A 21,089-nucleotide genomic window follows, 5' to 3' on the forward strand; every position below is an offset into this window, starting at 1 on the left:
AATATTGATGTAATATTATAGGAAAATGCTACGTTCTGAGAATACTATTAAAGGGAAAATGTTGTCAGGTTGCCAGGGAAAAAGTCAGAGGGGTATGACCATGAGAATGAAGTAAAAAAAAAAAAAAAGGCACTATTAAAGGAAAAAAGTTAGTTAGTTAGCGAATATAGTCAAATAATAATAGAACAAGATGTTAGAAATGTGAGCAACAGTACATTCATCTTATCCATACATCCATCCATTTTCTTAGCCGCTTATTGTCACGAGGGTCGCGGGGAGTGCTGGAGACTATCCTCGCTATCAACGGGCAGGAGGCGGGGTATAAATGAATAGAAATTCAAAATATTCTGAAAATAAGTTCTTGTTTTGGGAATACATTTGGAGTATCATGAGAATAAAATTGAACAATATTAATTGAATGAAAATTTTAGATTTAAAAGAGTAATGATACTGGAAGAAAACTCTTGGTGTTTCATCAGAGTAACTTTGAATAATAATATCAGAAAAAAAGTCATAATATGAACAGGAAATGTTTACAATGGGAAGTTTACATTTTATGAGGAAAAAGTTATAAAAGTCATGGGAGAAAAAAAAATGTGGAACCTAAAGGGAAAAAGTTGCAACATAAAAAATCAGGAGTAGCTTTAGAATAAAGTTGGACAATATAAGAGATTTTATTTTTAACATTAAGGGGAAAATTGGTACGAAGTGATACAAAACAAGTTGGAATTTTAAGTAAAAAAAGTACAATAATAATGTTGAAATATCATTAAGCTTAAGTTAGAAAAGTATAGATGAACAATAGTCACAATGTTAAAATGTTGTCAGGTTGCCAGGGAAAAAGTCAGAGGGGTATGACCATGAGAATGAAGTAAAAAAAAAAAAAAGGCACTATTAAAGGAAAAAAGTTAGTTAGTTAGCGAATATAGTCAATAATAATAGAACAAGATGTTAGAAATGTGAGCAACAGTACATTCATCTTATCCATACATCCATCCATTTTCTTAGCCGCTTATTGTCACGAGGGTCGCGGGGAGTGCTGGAGACTATCCTCGCTATCAACGGGCAGGAGGCGGGGTATAAATGAATAGAAATTCAAAATATTCTGAAAATAAGTTCTTGTTTTGGGAATACATTTGGAGTATCATGAGAATAAAATTGAACAATATTAATTGAATGAAAATTTTAGATTTAAAAGAGTAATGATACTGGAAGAAAACTCTTGGTGTTTCATCAGAGTAACTTTGAATAATAATATCAGAAAAAAAGTCATAATATGAACAGGAATGTTTACAATGGGAAGTTTAAATTTTATGAGGAAAAAGTTATAAAAGTCATGGGAGAAAAAAAAATGTGGAACCTAAAGGGAAAAAGTTGCAACATAAAAAATCAGGAGTAGCTTTAGAATAAAGTTGGACAATATAAGAGATTTTATTTTTAACATTAAGGGGAAAATTGGTACGAAGTGATACAAAACAAGTTGGAATTTTAAGTAAAAAAAGTACAATAATAATGTTGAAATATCATTAAGCTTAAGTTAGAAAAGTATAGATGAACAATAGTCACAATGTTATTACTGGATTAATATCTTTTTTATTGTTTCCTCATACATTTTATATTTGATTCAGAACATCAAAGTAGTTTCAGCAATTAAAAACTAATACAAATTTTATATTCCATACGTCTACAAATTGAGTTTTCTTGACCACTGTGGACACAAACACCAATCAACATCTCGCAAGTTATACGGAGCCCACCTCGGGTGTGTTTTTGTCACACTATACAATGTGGAAAAAGCTGCCCCCACATTTCTATATGTGAGTGGACGCAGTATAAAAGGAGCCAAAGAAACATCTGAAGTATTCCTCCATCTTTGATGCTCTGCTCAGTCTAATCTGACAGCGCTGGATGCGCAAGGGCTGGATGTTTTCCTCTCAAATGCCAGGTCGCGCATACACGCGCACACATACAGTACACACACACGAAAGTGAGGAAGTAAGACGGGTGGTTGGTTGGGTCAGTTGATATGTCATGTCTTATTATCATCATCAGAGGGTACGGTGGGTGGTTGGTTAGCTTGGTAGCGGGGTTGGTAGGTAGAGTGTAGGTGCCGGACAGACAACAGCGACGGCAGTTGGGAACTCGCTAGGCAGGTCAGTCGGTGGAAAGGTAAAAGATTAGTGAAGCACAAGTAATTACAGGCAAAAGAGGGACATGGTCGCAATGGTGGCTTCTGATGTGGGCGATACGGGTGGCATTCTGTGGGGGCTTTCTCTCACTCGCGCCTTCAGTCCTCCCTTCAACCCGATAGACGACGTTGGGGTTGGTTTTTAGGGGACACTGAGCAAGGCCATCTAATCCAACGTCAGCGTGTGACCTCACAAATACGCACCTGGAAGAACGAGGCAAAAATTTCCCATAAACTCACTCTTAAATCTTGTTGAAAGTCTTCCCACAAAAGATGAAGCTGTTACAGCTGCAAAGGGGAGCTTAGGATCATATAAAATCATGTGGATCTAGAACGGGATATCCCTTAAAATCATAGCTGAATCAAGGAAAGCGAGCGAATACTTTTGGCAATACGTACAGTGGATGTAGGCAGGCAGGCAGGAAGGAAGTTAGGTAGGTCAGTTGGCCGGTAGCAAGGGAGGTAAGAAGGTTGGTAGGGAAGAAGGCTTGTAGGTTAAAAAACAAAGGGAATTTTGTACTGTAGGGAGTAAAGCTGCTCACAAATCGGTGGTGACTCGAATTGCCATTAGTCCTCAGAAATACGCCCAATGAGTATTTTCTGATAGGAATCAAGCTAAATCAAGGAATCATCCTTACTTTATTCTGGCAAAAGCTGCATTACTTCCACGGTGTATTTACTTGTAAAAATGCTAAATATGATATGGCGGTTGGAGCGCTGGCCTCACAGTTCTGAGGATCGGAGTTCAAATCCCAGCCTCGCCTGTGTGGAGTTAGCATGTTTTCCCTGTGCCTACAGAGGTTTTCTCCAGGCACTCCTGTTTCCTCCCACATCCCCCTTCCCCCTAAAAAAAAGCCTTAGGTGTGATTGTGAGTGCAACTGTTGTCTGTCTACATGTCCCTTTCAAAATTGGCTCGCAACCAGTTCAGGGTGTACCCCGCCTTCTCCCTGATGATAGCTGGGATAGGCTCCGGCACTCCCGCAACCCTTGTGAGGATAAGCGGCTTGGAAAATGAATGAATGAATTTCATTATATTTCACCTTTATTTATGTCCGACGCCATTTGAACTTAGTCAGCATAGTTTCTGAGCATGAGTGCACTTGTAGCTAGAGCCCTCCAATGACATCTTCACGGATGGAGGGGTTCCATTGCTTGGCTCAAAAACCCGCACGGATATTCTTGGCAGCGCCGCAACTGGAGCGGAAAAGGAGCCAACGTCGAGGTGGAAGGCGACCGCGACAGAATGAATGGGAGAAAGTTAATCCAACGACACCGTGAAAGATGACGAGAACTGGTGAGGTAGCAAGCTGGCTAGCTAGGAAGGAGACAGCTGGTCAGGCAGACAAGAATTGATGCCACTGGCACCCATAAAGCTAACCTACTTTCGGCCCACATACGGTCAGGGATCCTTGTTAAAGTAAGACATTTTAAACTAAAGACGAATACTTTTTGATTCTGATGGGCAAAGGAGATTTAGAGGGCACTAGTAGGTGGGGAGGGAGAAAGGAACGAAAGCGGGTGGGTAGGTCGGTAGATACTTCAGTTATGTAGATACGAATGAAAGTAAGTAGGTAGGAATATAGTAAAGAAGCCAATCGGGTAAATAGAAATTAAGTCGTTAGTAGGAGACAGAAGAAGAAGTTAGGTAACTAGCTAGGTCGGTTGGTAAGTAGCAAGTGGACGGTGATTCACTGGAAGTAGTTAGAGAGAGTAGGGAGGAACAAGGGTGGAAAATCCTGAATAATAGATGGGTAGGATGATAGCTAGGAAGGGAACGTGTGATTAATATGTACGTCCAGTCCAGATACGGTGGCCATGCCGGCAACTCTGAGCGGTCGCTCTCTTGGCCACAATGCCCCCCGCTGCAACTTACCAATTTCAACCAGCGTATATATGCAAAGGCAATGTAAGTGTTCTGTCATTTTATTTATCTTTTGTGTATATTGATGAATGTTATCTAGGGACCGGTTCGAAAGGTGAAAAAAAAATTCACGTTGCCTTTCACATTTGTTTCGCCGTCTTTGAACGATATATTTACGGATACATCACTTCTTGTTTAAATTGAATCAACTACAAGCCTTTGATTCACATTTCCCTCCCTTGCAACAGTAAAAAATAATTGATGTGCTTTTGATGGCTGCATGAGAGCACATTTGACATTCTGAAACAAACAAATACACTGATCTGGTGATAAAAGAACCCATACAGGCATGGACACGCGCACACACACACAAAGAAAGAAAAAGGCAAGGAAAAAAGGGTAAAACTTACATGTGAATCCCACATCACTCTTTTCTTTGGACGTCTCAAACAATGAACCTTTGGGACAGGGAAAGGAAAGGATGAAGGATGGATGGATGATGGATGGATTAACTAAATGACAAAAAACAGACTAAAACACAACACAATGAATCAGCACGATCAGCATTGTTGATTTCCGACGAATGTGTTACTCTGTTTGCACACCGTTTGTTCTTAATCATCAGCGCATCAACCAAATGCCAAAACGATTAGAGGTCGGGACCACGCTAAGACGCTAACGTAGCGTGACAGGAACGGGCGGCTCGTCCCATTACAAGACAAGATGGTGTGAAATAGAAAGTGTTTAATTAAGTGAGGAAGCCAAATGAGAGGATAAGAGAAGAATGGCAGATTGGTTGAATGCTGAACGGCATAAAAGATGATCATTTTTAAACACTTGACATTCACAGGTATCTTCATGTTTATGTGGCAGGTGTTTTTGTATAAAATAATACACCAACCGAAACCAGGTGTGAATAGTGTAAAGTCATTACTACCTGACGGCCACATAATATGTTTGAAGTGAACACAAGCAGGAGGCAGCAGACCAATGTACTCATCCAGTAAATTTGGTTTGCTGCCCTCTTATTCAAACTGGCTTGTAATGATCACAAGAGAGGGAAGAATGAACCAGGAGGGTGTTTGTAAACTTTATTCATTTCATATCCATCCCAGCTTTCGTTCAAAGATAGCTGGAATAGGCTTATTTATATATACTGTATATATAATATTGAATTCAGTGTAAAACAAAACAAAACATGATTTTTTTAAAACATGACCCTTTCAGATCTTTTTCTTTAGTGATGTGATAACAACAAAAAAGAGGAATGTTTGGTGTTCTACCTTCTGTCTTGTGTCATGCAAATGCAAACACGGTGTAAAACGTTACAGGGCTGCTCTACTATTGCCGAAAATTACTGCAGCTTTAAAAGATTACATTAGAATTTATTTGCTGGAGACATACTACGTGCTGCAGCGTGACAAACACACGCACGAGCACACACACACATTTTATGTCTACCTGTTAGTGCTACAGGAAGTAGTTGAAATATAAGGCCAGTGTGTCGAGTTGTGACAAAGACAAAGTCAATCGGGGGATGTGAGCCTGAATGTACAGCCAAGCACGTTTCATCCAAGAAAACCTTGCGTTCGTATAACATTAAAGCAGCAATATGGATTCATTGTATCTAATGTAACAGCACCACAATCCTTTTGATGGTGCACTGGGGTGTAATGATCCAAACAGCATCTTCTGTGTTGCCATGGTGACCTCTGATGGACCAACTAGTATTTATTTCTTCTAAGAGGAAAAAGGTTGGCATCAATTTGCGGTACGGTCTTTATTTGTTCAAGTACAGGACCCATACAATGTTTAGATGGGTTGACAAAAATGAAAGGAAAATGTGCATTAAGTTATGTCTGCGTGTGACTTGGCCAAAAGTAAAGGGAATAATGCATTTCATAGCACAGGGCCGCCTCATCCATTGGCGTGAAACAGACTGTCAAATAGGTAAACATGTGCAGGGAGACTTGGACGAAAAGCAAAATATGCCCGTTTTGCACTCCACTGCAGCTGTACAGTCCACGGAAATACAGCCCATGGTGTTTATTACACGCAGGCCACTGTAATGGGTATGTAATGTTTTGAAGCCCATTAATGATTCACTACTTGTCTTTTTTTTAACCAATCCATCCATGAATTATTTGAGCCGCCGATCCTCACAAGGGTTGTGGGAGTACTGGAGCCTATCTGAGCTATCTTTGCGCAGAAGTAGAAGAATAATCCATTGAAAAACTTCCCAAAGCCCTGGCTAATATAAAGGGAGTGCTTTGCTGTTATCTTGTGGCATCAATAGGCAATTCAAAACCTTTTTACTTCTGTGACTAGCACCCTTTTTTCAGCAGCAAATCCGGGCAATTACTTAAGGAGCCGCATGTATTTTTGCAAGTGGAGGGATCCCTTGACATTTAATTGAGGCAGCAAAGTAACTATTGGTTGAAATATGGTAAAGTACCCCACATAAGTGAGAAAAAAGTAAAACATGAAACGTGGTATTTCTTTTCCTCTAAGAGGGCAAAGATGCATCGATTTGAGGTATGTTAAAGGAGTGATGTTTTAGCTATACACATGAATTCAACCCTTTTAATGATAGTAATGACAACATTAAAGGTCAAGTGTTATGAAATGGATGATTTTTAGTATTGTGTGTTTGTATTAGTATGTTATTAATGAAAAACGGCACCCGGTATGGACACAAAACATGATTTTGATGTATATGGCTTTTTGTAACTCCCGGCATGAAAATCCTCTCGAGGGATTTGTTTTTGAGAAGAAGCAGGAAGTGACGTAAAGGACAGAAGCTCCCCCAAGTGGACTCGTTTGTTTCCATTAGTTTTACCTCCGGGAAGGTAGTTCGTTGTTCCTCCGTGTTCGCCAAAATGCCGGCTCGTTGCATTGCTGGATATTGCTCGAACACTCGGGAGGATGGATTTACCCTTCGTAGGTTTCCAAGGGACCCAGTTTGTTGTGAAAAATGGATTGCACAGGTGTAAAGGACCAGAGCTTCGTGGGTTCCAAATGACAGGTAGGTGTGTATACAGCTACTAAAAAAAATGATAATTTGGGGTGGACCACGTAATTCGTCTCTCATAACGTAACAAAAGATCCCCATACCATGTAAATATGGCTCAAAACAATGGGATATTATTGCCCCGGACGCTTCACTCGATTGTGAGATGTTCTCCTCTTCGAAAAAACCTTCCGTGTCTGAAGGCGTGTGTCCCACAGCAGGGGCCACAGCGTGTTTCCAATAGTGAATGTCTGGGGTGATGTCACGGGCAGGAGATGCAGCCAATATGGTGACCACTTGGATGTCGAATGAACACTTCCACAACTTTATGCATAGATGACGCCCTCGCTGCTCCTATTTATTTTTTCGTACGGGCATTGAAGTGAATAATGTTATATGTATTTTTCATTTCAATATCTATTTTAGAAGGTTTATAGGATGACACTTGACCATTAGGTAATAATTATGATAGCTTTGTATACCTTTACATGGTTTCCTATTCCAAATAATTTCTACGCATAGCATGACATAAATACTGTAGCACATTGTGAGTCTTTAAGGTGCTTAACGACACTTCTTTTTTCCCCTTTTTTTCTTCCATTCCTAATGTGCTGCACTACGGATGCCGTGCAATCACGATGTGTAGTTTTAGTTGTTTCCCAAGATTGTGTGGCAACCACAGAAGCCAATCCGACTTTGAAAAATGTGAAAAACACTGATTACGACGAGGGGATGGCTAATCATTCCTTGCTAATGAAGGGATGTTGTCGCTCATCACCCCGAGAACCTGTGGTGTCGTCGCAAGCACGCACATGTGAGAATACGTGCGTGTGCGTGCTCTAAAAATACGTTCCGCTATATTCTCTCCTCTGCTCTCGTCAAATGTCTGCCAATTACTCTTGCTGCAGTGAGTAAGCAAGGTACTCCTCCTCATAGTGCAAGTCAACAAATATAATTGCCTGTACCTTCGAGAAGCGCTGTTACATTCGCTTCACCTTTCATGCTTTTTTGAAATTCACCACAGAAGATGGTGGGATTGAGCCAAATGGCAGTTGAATTGGTGGATGATGCACTGTGTTATTATTTATGTGACGTTATGCTTTGGTAAAAAAAAAAGGAGACACTGACTTGACCGAGCGAGGCGACCGGTGGGTGATGTTCGGAAAGTAAATGCGAATGAATCAACGCCATGAAAGCAAGAAGCCTCCCGAGAGACGAGCGACACGAGGCAGGCGAAGTGAGAGATGATAGTGATGCCTGAGGAAGGGAAAAAAGAGGAGGAGGAGGAGGACAGGAGGGAAGGAGGAGGCGTCAAACAAAAAAAGCAACAGCGCCTAAATGTGAATGCTTTGTACTGTATGGCAACATGAATACTTGCATTCACACAAATGCGATTATATAGTAGGGGGTGACACTAAAACATACAGTATATATTTGCTGGAAATATGACAACATTAAAACTTACTGCGGAAACAATAGAGTGCACGTTGGGTTTTGTTCTTATTCCAGGTTATACTTTGCAGTTCACTGCTGTATCATAGGATTTTAGAAGGAAATCTCACAAGAGAGAAAAAAAAAAGTCTGAAATGGTACACATCATATGATAGTTTAAAAACAACAATGTAGGTGGAATGAGTAAAACTCGGGCACCACCGTGGCACGAATGGTTTGAGTGTTACCCTCATAGTTCTGAGGACTGGGGTTCAAATTCCAGCCCCGCCTGTGTGGAGTTTGCATGTTCTCACCCGTGCCTGTGTGGGTTTTCTCTGGGCACTCTGATTTCCTCCCACGTCCCAAAAATATGCATTCATTGCAGACTTGTGAGAGTGAATGGTTGTTTGTCTCCCTGCGATTGGTTGGCAACCAGTTCAGGGTGTACCCCGCTTCCTGCCTGAAGATAGTTGGGGTGGGCTCCAGTACACCCTTGACCCTTGTGAGGGTAAGCAGCTTAGATAATGGATGGAAGGATGGTAAAACTGGTTACTGAGCAGTCACCTTATCATGTTGGAGGGGTTTGTGTGTCCTAATGGGCTAAGTTGTCTGGCGCTTTATGTCCTGGTAGGGTAGTCCTGAAGACTCCCTTGTTCTGCTGGGGGACTTCAACACGCTCGTGGGCAATGACCGTGAGACCTGGACAGGTGTGATTGGGAGGAATGGCCCCCCTCCTTGTTCAGACATAAGGGTTAGAACCCCATTTTGAAGGCCCAGTTTCCAAAATGTGGAAGGAGAAGACACAACACAACACAAACTCGCCTGCAGGCCGAAGAAAGATGCTAGATAACATAACATAAATGATAATCCCGATCTTACATCACGTTTAAAGATTCTGTTTCTCAGCTAAAAATAATTACTTTTGGATTTTTCACCTTGGACACCAATTCCTCCACATCCCTGTGGCTGTAAAATGGCCAGACCAGTGGTGGAACTAACAGCCACCGCGAGGCATATCTTGAAAACATCACTGTGCTGCATGTCGATGAGAGGGAGGCGAAGGATCAACTCACTTTGCATACAGAGCCCGTCGGTGCAGTTCTGGGAGTGAAGTACCAGACCCTCGCAGTCCTTCCCCCCGTTTTTGGGTGCCGGGTTGTTGCACTCACGCCTCCTCCATTGGGTGCACTCCGTCCCGCAGGCCGACCATTTACTCCATTCGGTCCACTCACCATCCACTAGAGGAACGCAATAATTGCTGAGTGGGAAATTCAACAGACACTCGAGAATTTTGAAGGAAGTTATATTTTAGCTGGAAATTTCACAAAACATAAAATTTAGGGATGCAAGAAAACAGAGTTGATCTGAATAGGAAATGGTACAAACTCTTAAAATATGTCAGGAAATAATATAGAGAAAAGAAATAAGCAAGAAAGTCTCGAGCAACAGAAATTTAGTAGGAAATGATGAAAAAAAAAAAGAGTAAAGTTCCTTATGGTACAAATACACAAAATATGGTAGGAATTTAGCAGGAAAGGGTTCAAAAAGATACAGGAGAGCAATTAAAACCCCCACAAAATGTTTAGAATTGTTGATGGAGGCTACAATTGGCCTCCGAAACGCAATCTCTCTCCTTTGGCCTGTTGAAGAAAACACACTCTACTTTCTTGAACATAGAGCCTTGGCAACAAGATGCCACAAGGTGGCACCATCTGGAAGAGACTCTTCAGTGAACAGTGGCACTTATTTCACAGTACTGGGCATACAAACGATGGCTGCTGGCAAAAAAAAAAAAAAAAAAAAAAAAAAATCCCCAAAATACACTCAGTAATAATTTTGAGCATGTTTTGTGAATAAATATTTGATTTTCAGCCAGATTTTCATCACGTCACTTTGTCATAGACTGACAACAGGTGCAGGAGCTGATGATATTTCCTCATTGAATTACTTCATATTCTGTCGTGTAGGTTTTGCCTAGATTAAAACTCTGGATGTTTTTAAGGCAATAATGAGTGAAAGTCGTGATCGTGAAACATTGTAGTGGGCTTGTTTATGGGGAAAAAAAAAGATTGATGAAATAGCGCTGAAAAAACCCCACATCATCCCAAAAGAGTAACTGTTTGATGATTCATTTCTGCCTGTATAAATTGTATTCATCAACTTATTATTAAATTGATTGCATTTCTAATGCCTCCAAGACGTCTGAAAAGAGTTCAGATGGATGATGTGACAGAGCATTTGCTTTTATAGGCTTTTTGTACGGTGGTGGCATTGTATGATGGATGGATAAACATAATCGTGGGGTGCTGCAGCTGTTGTGTTCATGTGAGATTGCAAGTGCAACAGCGTATGATTGCTCCGGTTGAAGAGGCTACGATGATGAGGTCTGTCTGCTGATTCTGTGTTTTTGCCACTTCAATTGATGACACCCTTATAAATTAACAATTTTTAAATCAGTATATTAAATTTGCAATTCAACATAAATTTTGGGGGGCAGCAGCGCTTGTGTATTATGAAAACTGCATTATGAAATTTAGAAGGAAGTTACAGTACACTGCCCCAATGTGCCGCCACTGCATAACATACTTTACATAAACTGAGGATATGAACCATCACGATCTTTCTTTTGAATAACAAGGCAAACAAGAATGCTCAAGCACTGTATGTATGAACATATTTATTGGAAATGTGCTTATATTCAGAAGATGATATAATTGTTTTTCCACCCAAAATAAAAACGAGTTATAAAACAGCGCATACAGTAGAACCTGAACTTTTGTCCAAATGAAAAATTGGGGATGTAGTCGTAAAAAATGTTAATGTTATGTGAGTTTAAAGAGTGTTTTATTGTTTTTTGTTTGTTTGTTTTTTTACATGATCATGTTGACTTTGGAGGGTCCCAATGTATACAGTATATATACTGATACGCCCAAAACTAACTAGATTAGTCTGGAAGATGGCGATCAGGGTCGGTTCGTCCTGGACTTTTCTGTTGTCCGCTGCAACTTCACTGCCCAGACATGGCATGACGCCAGCCTCTTTTAAGAGACACAGGTCACACTTACCTCAGTTCAGGTTTATCACTCCATAAACATAAAGAGGAAATATACTTATTGCTCCTGCCATGACGCTATCTGGTTAGCATATCTTGCCATTACGCAAACCACAGAAAAAAAAAAAAAAAAAAACTACATACCATAAAACTGCTCTGTCAGTAATTGTAGTGGTTGAATCGCAGACCTTCAGTTCTTCTTCTTATAAGTCTCTACTTTGGAGCAGAGGAATACAAAAATATCCCACAGGAGCTACCGACAAAAATATCCCTGCTTGCAGAAGTATTCGCAGACTACTGAAGATGTATTACATTTCTAGAGAGGTCCCCCATTTTGTTGAAAAAAGGAATTCTCAGGTGTATGAATACAGGGGAACCTCGATTCACGGCGGTCCTGACATTTGGCATTTCAAGGATATGAACGGTGCAGAATAAACTAGTTTTCCCTTCACCTAAGAACACAAATGCTCAGTTACTCTATCTACTCTCTTTTGTTTGTTTGTTTTTTTTTAAGCAACCACTCATGGATCTTTACAGTAGTGTTTCCCTGCTATTGATGTGGGATAAGGACAGAAAACCCAGCTGGTAATAGTGAAAATCTCTGAGCCACAGACATCCCCCGAAAAAGTTTTCTTCTGATGCCAGAACATAGCAGCAAAGCTCAGGTATTATCTAACTGAAGCTCCCAAACTTAAATCAACATAGTTCCTTGACACCAAAATGCCACAAAATGGGGGAAAAACACTACTTTCTTTAAATGAAGCTCCTCAAATTACTTTGACAAAGTTCTTTGACACCAACATGCTAAAAGATGCTTGCAAAACAATAGAAAAAAAAAAAACATCTTAAACTCACCGGTGCACAAGGAGGTACAAGGCAGTTTCTGGATGGCCTGTCCATCACAAGGCAGTCCGCCATTTAGAGGGGCGGGGTTTGTACAGCTGCGTGTTCGTTTCTGGAAGCCTCGCCCGCAGCGGCTGTTGCACACCGACCATTCTGTCCACGTCGACCAGCCGCCATTGACTGCGAAGATAAAGAGATCATGTTCTTAGTCAAGACATGCATGACATGGCGCTTGTTGCGCTGCCTTGCAGTCAGATGCATTTAAATGAGACGTTAGTGACATTTCAAATATTATCCACGCAATCTGCTTTGAGATTTATAAAAATTGTAAATGATATGTCACCTGGTGCTATCCTTTGCTGAAAACAGTGGAGGATGGAATTTTATGTGAAATATTGAATCATTAAAGGAAAAGATGGAAGCTTTGCTGGCTGGCTCTATGTCACATTGAATAATTCTTTGGATACTTGTACCTGAAATAAGCTTATTCATTCAAGATAGTATATTATAAGATGCTTGGTCGAATCTCACAGAATGAGTGCATAGAAGTTGACAGGAATTTTGCTGACTGGCTTAACATCATATTGCATTATGAAATTGGTGTAATTTTTTCTACTGTCAAGGAAATACGCATCTGTAGCCACGATATGATAGTGTGTGATATGCTTCTTCCTCAAATCACAGCCGGAGTAGATAGATGCTGTTGCGCCTTTAAGTCGCATAACAACCTGACGTGAGGCTAGTTTGATGTTGCTGGCACAGATATACTCGAAGCACTTTTACATAAGGTGATCGAATTTTGATACTTTGCTGTCACGGAAATAAGCTTCTTCGGGCAAGACAGTGCATGATTTGCTGCATCATTATGGCTCCCTATACCTCAGCTCTGCCTTTTTTGTTGATATTGATATTTGTTGGTATCCAACAAAATATCCAATTTTCTGATTTCTCTCAAAGAGCAGTGTATGATGCACTGTCAGCATTAAAGCAAACATTTAGTGACACAAAGGAGGTTAGCAGGACGTGTCGGTCAATGTTTCGAAGCAGGATCTTCCCGTCGAGTAATAAAAATTGGTCAATTCAAGCTTCTTCCCTGAGTTTCCTACGCACCATTCTTTTCCGAGGAAATTGAACTGCAGACTGAACAATCTATTTCTGTAATGATACATCAGTGTCAAACCACTCCATCTCGGGCAGTCTGTCTGTAACCCGGTGCACACAAACACACAAATACAGTTATTTCTGATTGAAGCACTCAGTGGATAGATGCAGCGACACTGGAGGGAAACATCAGGGTGTGTTTTGGTGTGCGTGTCGTATGTTGTTTCCGCTCCTTGAAGACTGGCAGAAAGCAGAGGCGAGGGCTCAACAGGTGGCTCGGAGAGTGCGCTTACTATAAAATAATCATTATTCTGACTTGTTTTGTTCTTGTCGCCAGTCTCAGCTGCTATGCTGCGTATGAAAAACACACAGTGTTGTGATTTTAAACAGCGGGAGCAATTGTTGGATCTCAATTGAGGTAAAGTTAAAGCGGGCGTTTCCCAACGACTGTGCAGAGGTCATCACGTGTGTCGCGGGAAATTATACAATTTTACTTCATTGGTTCTAAAATGTATTTACCACAAATGTCTAGATTGTTATTTATCTATGCAACAGATTGCTTATATAGTGAATCAAATGTAACACAGTAGTAGTCAAACTTTTAACAAATACCACCTCAAAAAATACTTAGCACTCCACTACCATCATATGATGGTCACTCTTAAAATACAATAACGGGCCAAAGGTTCCAATGATGATGTTTTCAATGTCATAAATTTTATAAGCATTTAATTCAGTGATTTTTTTTCGTGGCTAACCCTAACCACAGGTACTCTTACAGTGCTTGAGAATCACTCCTCTAATTTTTTTTTTTAAGCTACTTCACTTGGTCACATGTTTGTTGTGTCTCGATCCCAAATTTTAGGTTCGAATGAGCTCTCCAGTGAAGTACAAAATAAATGAGGAATTAAGTAAGGTATTATGCCAGCAGTCAAGGCGAACCAGTCACACTTGTCGCCATCTTTTGAAGACAACAAACAGTCCTACACACAAATATTAAAGGAGAGCAGAAGGACATTTGGCTGACTCAAGTCCAGTTACAGGTTTGTATACGTTCTAAGACATTTTTCAAGACATATGAGGACGGCCACAATAAGAGATTGTTGGCACCAGTCCGGAGCTAATTGCAAGTGGACTTGGCTAAATGAGGGAGCAATGGTGTTCTCAATGCTCCACACAAAAAAAGACCCTAATCTTTCCATGCTTACTCTTTTGCATTTGTCCTCGTTAGGCTCGCGGGCCAGCTCGAACCAATTCCAACAGGACGAGAGAATGGGAATAACCTGGAGTGGTTGCCAGCAAATCACAGAGAACACCAACAGTCATTCACTCTCAAATCTGCACTTATGGAGTTTAGTTTGATTTGATTTTAGCTGCTAGCGGAAAACATTTGAGTTTCGGATCAAAAGAGGAATGTCATTAAATATTGAATGTGCACCTTTTGACCACTTTTAGGTTTTGACGCTGGTTTCACATCTAATCCAGAAACAGTGTAGTACCAATCGGATGCAAATACACCGGAATAAAAGAGAACTATTGGGCTGAACTCTTTTCTTCTCTTTTGGCATCATAAAAAAATGTTTCTATTTAGACTTATGTTGTTTAAGTACAGTATGTATCTTCAGTAAAATGTCTTGTAAAATCAAATAGGGATCTTGCTAGAATATGCATCAATACATTTCAATATGCACCAATATTTTAAGTTTGTAATTTATAAGTTGAATATCAGACATCTGACCAGCGATGCCTAAAAGATATTTGGTGAAATATGAATGAAAACAATTTGGGTTCTTGCTTTGATATGAAGTCATATTCACTAAAAGTTTAAGGAGGATTGATTGAAACCTATAAAAGCTGTTGTACCTCAAAATCTGACTGACTGTTGTCAGATTCTTCAAATACCTTTGATAAAACATCTCATAAATGATTTGAAAAGGATGCCTGGAAGAGATGTAACTTTACGAAAACATCTGACTTTTGACTTCTGCTACCTCAAACTTTAAAAAAAAAAGTGTAAAATCAATAGGTTTGATGCTTTGATTAAAACTAAAATTTCCCAAAGTTCTTTGAAGAACATTGATTTAAAACTGCCTGGAAAATTTTGAACTTGGACCACCTTTGATATTAGCTAACTCCTTTACCATTGTTGGCAATAAAAAAAAAGAAAAGAAAAGAAAAAATCAATAGGGTTTCTTGGAAAAACAGAAAAACGTGCTTATATGCTTTCATCAACACATATTCAAAATGTGCCTGGCTCTCAACCCCATCCACACAAATCTGACTTTTTAAATGGGCTAAGAAACTAAAAAATGACTTCAAATATTTGGTTCTTTGACCTCAACTGTCTCAAAAGATCTTTTCATGTGCATGCTCTTTTATATTCTACCTCCAACCTCTCGGGGTATCCCTTGGAAAAAAAAATGGATCGGGCACTTGCTCTATTACAGGTCAATGGTTCCAAAAAGTTGGAAGAAGATCAGTTTGCTTTTGACAGAGAGACAGGAAAGACAAAATAAAATTTACTAACTTATCTGACGTTTGACCTTAAGCATTCAAACATCTTTGCTTGGACAAGGTTTATAAAGAATAGGGTGACTGGATGGAATGGTGATTGAATGACTAATAGTAAGAATTGAAAGGACACAGAAGGTCAAGTCTTTGAAATGATGAAGACGCCTACCGTAAACAATGACGGTGGCGGTCGTGCTGCGCCGCTTGGCCACGATGTTTTTGGCCACGCACGTGTAGTTGGCCGTGTCCGACAGCCGTGCTTGCTTGATGATCAGGTTGTGGTCGATGGTGATGTAGAAGTTTCTGTCCTCCGCCGGGTCGATGATCTCTTCATTTTTCAGCCACTCCACCTGCCGGGAAGAAGATCGGTGGGCTGTGGGTCATTTTTCAATCTAATTTTGCAGTTGTGACCAAGTGCAATGACGAAAAGTCAACATTTTGATTACAACGTAGAGTGTCCCATTGATTACAAAAGCTTCAGATTTGGAAGCAATCAGGCAAAATGTCTAAGAAATGTAGCTATTTGCTCAGAAGCCGAATTTTGTGTTTTATGGTGAGTCATCAAATTATGCCCACACACAATGGCAAAAACTCCAAAGTTTCTCATTGTGCATCTGTCTAGTATAAATACTTCATATTTGGTAGTAATTTGGCAAAAGTTCTTGGAAAGGTTTACTTTTGAAGGACCCCATGGAAATCCAAAAGGCCATCCTAACATCTAAAATCATTTTAATGTTGGGAATGATTTATTGAGATTTTTTTTGCAGGTCTACTTTTGATAGATATAGTGAAATTGGCTTTCGGTTACATTTTGCTCTGGCTCAGACTTAGTTGAGCTGGAATTTTATGTTTTATGGTGAGTCATCAAACTTTGCCCACACACAGTGGCAAAAACTCAATTTCGCTTACATTTTATCATCGTCCCTTTTTCTAGTCCAAGTTCACATTGTGCAGCAATCACATAAAAAACTATTGGACAAAGGATTTGAAAGATCCCTGGAAAAGCCCACTTCAAAGAAACACAAGGAATGACAAAAACTCAAAACACTCGCAATTATTCCATGAAACTGTATTGTTCATTGACAACATTATATTCTCTTCATGTCATTACTTTTTTTCCCCCCTGGCTGCTTCCAGTACATGCATTGTTGTTTACCTTGTCAATCTAATATATTTTTTCGAACCAATCTTCAGTATGTACTCTCTGATGTTACTTCAAATCCATACTCGAACCAAGATTGCCCATCGATGATGTCATCATATTTCACAGCCAACTTAAACTAGCGATCTGTGCACATTAACACTGTACACGCGTTAATCAGCATCTCTGGTGAGTATGATCCATTTTATGAATATTTTTAAAGGCTTTGTTTTATTATTCAATAAGTATTGATTCTTAACTTTTCTGGAAAAAAGACATTTGGCACGGTTGTAAATGTCTTAAATCTTAAATATCCCACATGGACGGCTGACAACAGAAAAAAAAAAAAAATCAGGCGAGTGTCCCGAGCATATGCTTTTACAAGGCTCCTCGGGTGAAGGATAGGACAGCAGGGAATATGCTATTTATGAGCCTAATCACATTTTCCGAGCGCAGTATTTACAGTGGCGAAGACTCGTAAATTCAGCCTGTCCGAGCTCTATGGCGGAGGCATAAATGTTCACGGCAACGTTGTCCCATTCGCATTGTTTAATTTCCTTCTCGCTTCGCATTAGGAAATGGGAATCTCATATGGAGGGAAGGGAGAAAACAGGCCTGCTGTTATTTGCGCTGGTAGTTATTCTCTAGCAACCTGCTCCTGCTCTTCACAGACTTGACTCTCTGGATGACTGCAAGCTGCTTGTTTGACCTTTCCCTTTCTAATAAAAAAAAAACCTAAAGGTTATTCTCAACAACAAGAAAATGGAACATGCGGGTTGTGTGCAGCACAAATGGAAGGGAAAAGTGGTGCTTTGGACTGTCCACATATATCGAGACCAGTTCAAGGAGAAATACATGGAACATCAGCCTACCTAAATGGCCGATCAAATGACATTAGTTGAAATCAGTGAACCATGAAAAGAAAGCGAAGGATCCATCATTCGTCCATCCATCATCCATCCGTCCCACCTCCACTTTCTCTATTCTTTTGTAGAGTAGCTTTACACACGTGTCAGGGTATTCTAATCCATTACCTCAGTCCCCCCTCATCCCCCCTTTCAAACACTGTTTATAAATGACTCCCAGTCAGCAAAATCAATGAGGACAAACATGCCTCCTGCACTTAAAAAGTAATTTGAACTTCAATGCCAATTAACCCTGGAAACCTTCCGCTCTCCCACTTGCTTACTATAGCACTTCCCGAGTCTGCGGCGTAAATGAAACAAGACACACGAAGAGGCAAACCGACGCTAAAGCGGGTCTCTGCCGCCTTATCACAGCTGTAGTGCGGTCTTTTCATTTTAGCATGCAAGAGCCATCTGTGTATGCTCGGCTCGGCTCAGACAAGGAGACCCCATGTGGTGGCAGCGCACCGCAGCCATCGCATCATTAGCCCCAGCTGGTGTCAACCACTGTGCGTGTATATGTGTTTGTTTGTGTTTGTGTGTGTGTTTGATGGCGGACAGTGTCTGATTGGATCAAGCTGGTCTTTAGGGTGGGGGAGACATCGTATTTGTTATTTTAACTCCCACCCCCGCATCACCTGTCTCCTCACTTCAGACACACAACATTGGACATGAAGACACACAAACACAACCCACAATCTTTGATTATATCCGTCACACATGTGCAGATATTGAAATGTACATGGGCTGAAACACACACAAGATGCAGCCTTGGCCTTGGTTTTGCGGTTTTGGCCAATCAGTAACAAACTGTACTCATGGATATGCACACGCGTTACCCTGCTTTGTCACTTTGTGTTGTTCATGCCCACATTAAATTGTAGATTTTGACAGTAAACACGAACGTAAATCAGGTCTATATATTAGCATAATTAAAGTCAAGAATAAGACGCAGAGAAGGTCCCCAATCAAGATAGAATAATAGTCGTTCCCACATATCAAAGAAAACATGCGTCTGTGCGTACCACTTACACTACATTAATTTCCATTGGCCCGTCTATGACGTTTTGCATTATATGTAAGCACTAATCTGGTGGACTTTGGTGAGATGAAATTATGTGATTTGATTGAAAATTTTGTTATTTAAATATACAACTTCTAAATGTTTTCAGTTTTTTTTGTGTCAGTTTAGGAGTAAAATTCCACTGGAAGTGACAAACAGCTTGAAGCAAGCTTTTTTTTTAGAGGGCTGTGTGACAATGAGAATAGTTCTGTCCAGCAGCAGCTTTAGAAAATACTGACTCACCAAACAAAGCAAAGAAAAAAATAGACCATCAGATTGATGGTAACTCAAAATAAAATGCTAAATCGGTCCACTCGTAAGTCGAGGCATCACACGACTGTATTTGCGAAACTACATAGTCTTTTCGTAACCGTATTGCAATTTGCACAAAAACTGGTACAATTCATTCAAACGCTTGCGTATGTTTTGGAACTTTAAGGACAAGCGTCCCACCTCCAGCTCCGCGAGATCAAGGGAAAGGCAAAAGGGAAAGTGTTAACGCGCAGCTATCCGCCTGCATTTTTAGCGGCGGTGTTGGAACAAAGGCTTGGCTTGGATAAAAGTAGGCCACGATATAGACATATTTTGTTGCACTGGGGAGCTCTGCAATAAAAAAAAAATCAGAAAAAAAATCCAAGAGGCGAAAAGCTTTGCGAGCAGGAACATCACAGCCTGTTGCAAAAGAGGAACATCATGTGAATCTTTCAAAGGCAAAACAAATGGCAGAGTTAAAAAAAAAAGTCAGATTAGAACAAAAGCTAAAATCTGGCATTGTGAAGATAAAATGACAAAGCACACGGAGCGCTTATGCAAGAGACCCGACTACCTGCGAATCACACTGTACTGAAAATGGAGTGTTGATACTGAGGATCATCCCCCTTGATTAGCTGTATTATTTCCATCCCCGCAAGACCACAGCCAAGTGGCTTAAGAGCTCTTTCTGCCAGTGATTAGCTTTGCCCCTGTGTGAGTGTTTGCGTCTATGTGGGTTCGCGTGTGTGGGGTTGGGTGCTGAGCGGGTGTGGTGCGCTCTAATAATCCCAACAAGCCACCCGGGAAGATTTGTCACTTCATTTCATGCAGGAATGACACTCAAGTGGCATGATGCGGAGGTGAGAGCAGGAGGAGACGTACGCACTTTTATACGTGCAAACTTTTCCAAATTAGCCCACAGTGGCATTATTATTTTTTTTCTTTTAAGTTGAAGAAACATTGTTTGAGTTTTTCCATGGCTGAAGGTGGATATGTGGATTCACGGCAGCGGGTAGCGTGGTGTTATTGGCCAATGAAAAGCATTTACAGTTTTTCCCAAATGGTTGTCTTTTATCCTTAAAACAACTAAATGATAGAAAGTTGAGATGTGCAGGATCCCAGGGAAAAGAATATATTTTCTTTCATTTTCAACATCAAAATGGCTTCTTCTTTAGAAGAACAAGAAAAGTCACAGTTGAAAAATAAGTGATTTGAAAAAGCCCAAAAAATGTGGGGATTGCAGTCCAATTAAAAATACGTATCTTCAAATCTTAAACAGTAAAAAAAAAAAAAAATAAAAAAAAAAAAAATATATATATATATATATATTTATATATCTAAAAAGTGCATTTTTTTTTTTAGGACCCAGTCCAAAAATGAATTTCCCAAAGTGCTCATGTATTATCCAATGAAAAGCACGTACTGTATCACCATATAAAGACTTTTATTTGGTTGACAGTTTAACTAACTTATTTGGTTGAGTGACAAACTAACCGACTTAGCACATCTGCCTCACAGTTCTGGGTTCAATTCCAGCCTTTGCATGTTCTTCAAGTGCCTGGAAGAACTGCTGCGTTTTGCACAAAGAGAGCTGGGATAGGCTCTAGCATTCCCCAGAGGGGATACGCGGCTCAGAAAATGGATGGTTGGTGGTCACTACCCAATAACAAGTTCAAATGTTTCAAACATTTCTAATACGAGCAGTTGCTTTGCTTTGACTTGTGAGCAAA

The 21,089-nt window shown here is 40.2% G+C and overlaps 1 protein-coding gene across 6 annotated transcripts in view; it reads right to left on the reverse strand.

The window, feature by feature from the left end:
- The window catches only part of LOC133499170 (netrin receptor UNC5C-like), a 259,981-nt gene that overhangs the window by 26,469 nt on the left and 212,423 nt on the right, over positions 1-21,089 (reverse strand). For 5 of the 6 annotated variants that reach the window (XM_061816820.1, XM_061816821.1, XM_061816823.1 and 2 more), the window contains 4 exons: positions 16,168-16,348; positions 12,399-12,566; positions 9,565-9,729; positions 4,461-4,508 (listed from right to left, as the gene is read on the reverse strand). In XM_061816820.1, the coding sequence (XP_061672804.1) occupies positions 4,461-4,508; positions 9,565-9,729; positions 12,399-12,566; positions 16,168-16,348 (562 nt within the window). The remainder of the gene's footprint in view (positions 1-4,460; positions 4,509-9,564; positions 9,730-12,398; positions 12,567-16,167; positions 16,349-21,089) is intronic. The other variant, XM_061816822.1, reaches the window with a different exon arrangement.

The sequence above is a fragment of the Syngnathoides biaculeatus genome, chromosome 4, assembly GCF_019802595.1.
Source record: "Syngnathoides biaculeatus isolate LvHL_M chromosome 4, ASM1980259v1, whole genome shotgun sequence".
In the NCBI taxonomy this organism is placed as follows: domain Eukaryota; kingdom Metazoa; phylum Chordata; class Actinopteri; order Syngnathiformes; family Syngnathidae; genus Syngnathoides; species Syngnathoides biaculeatus.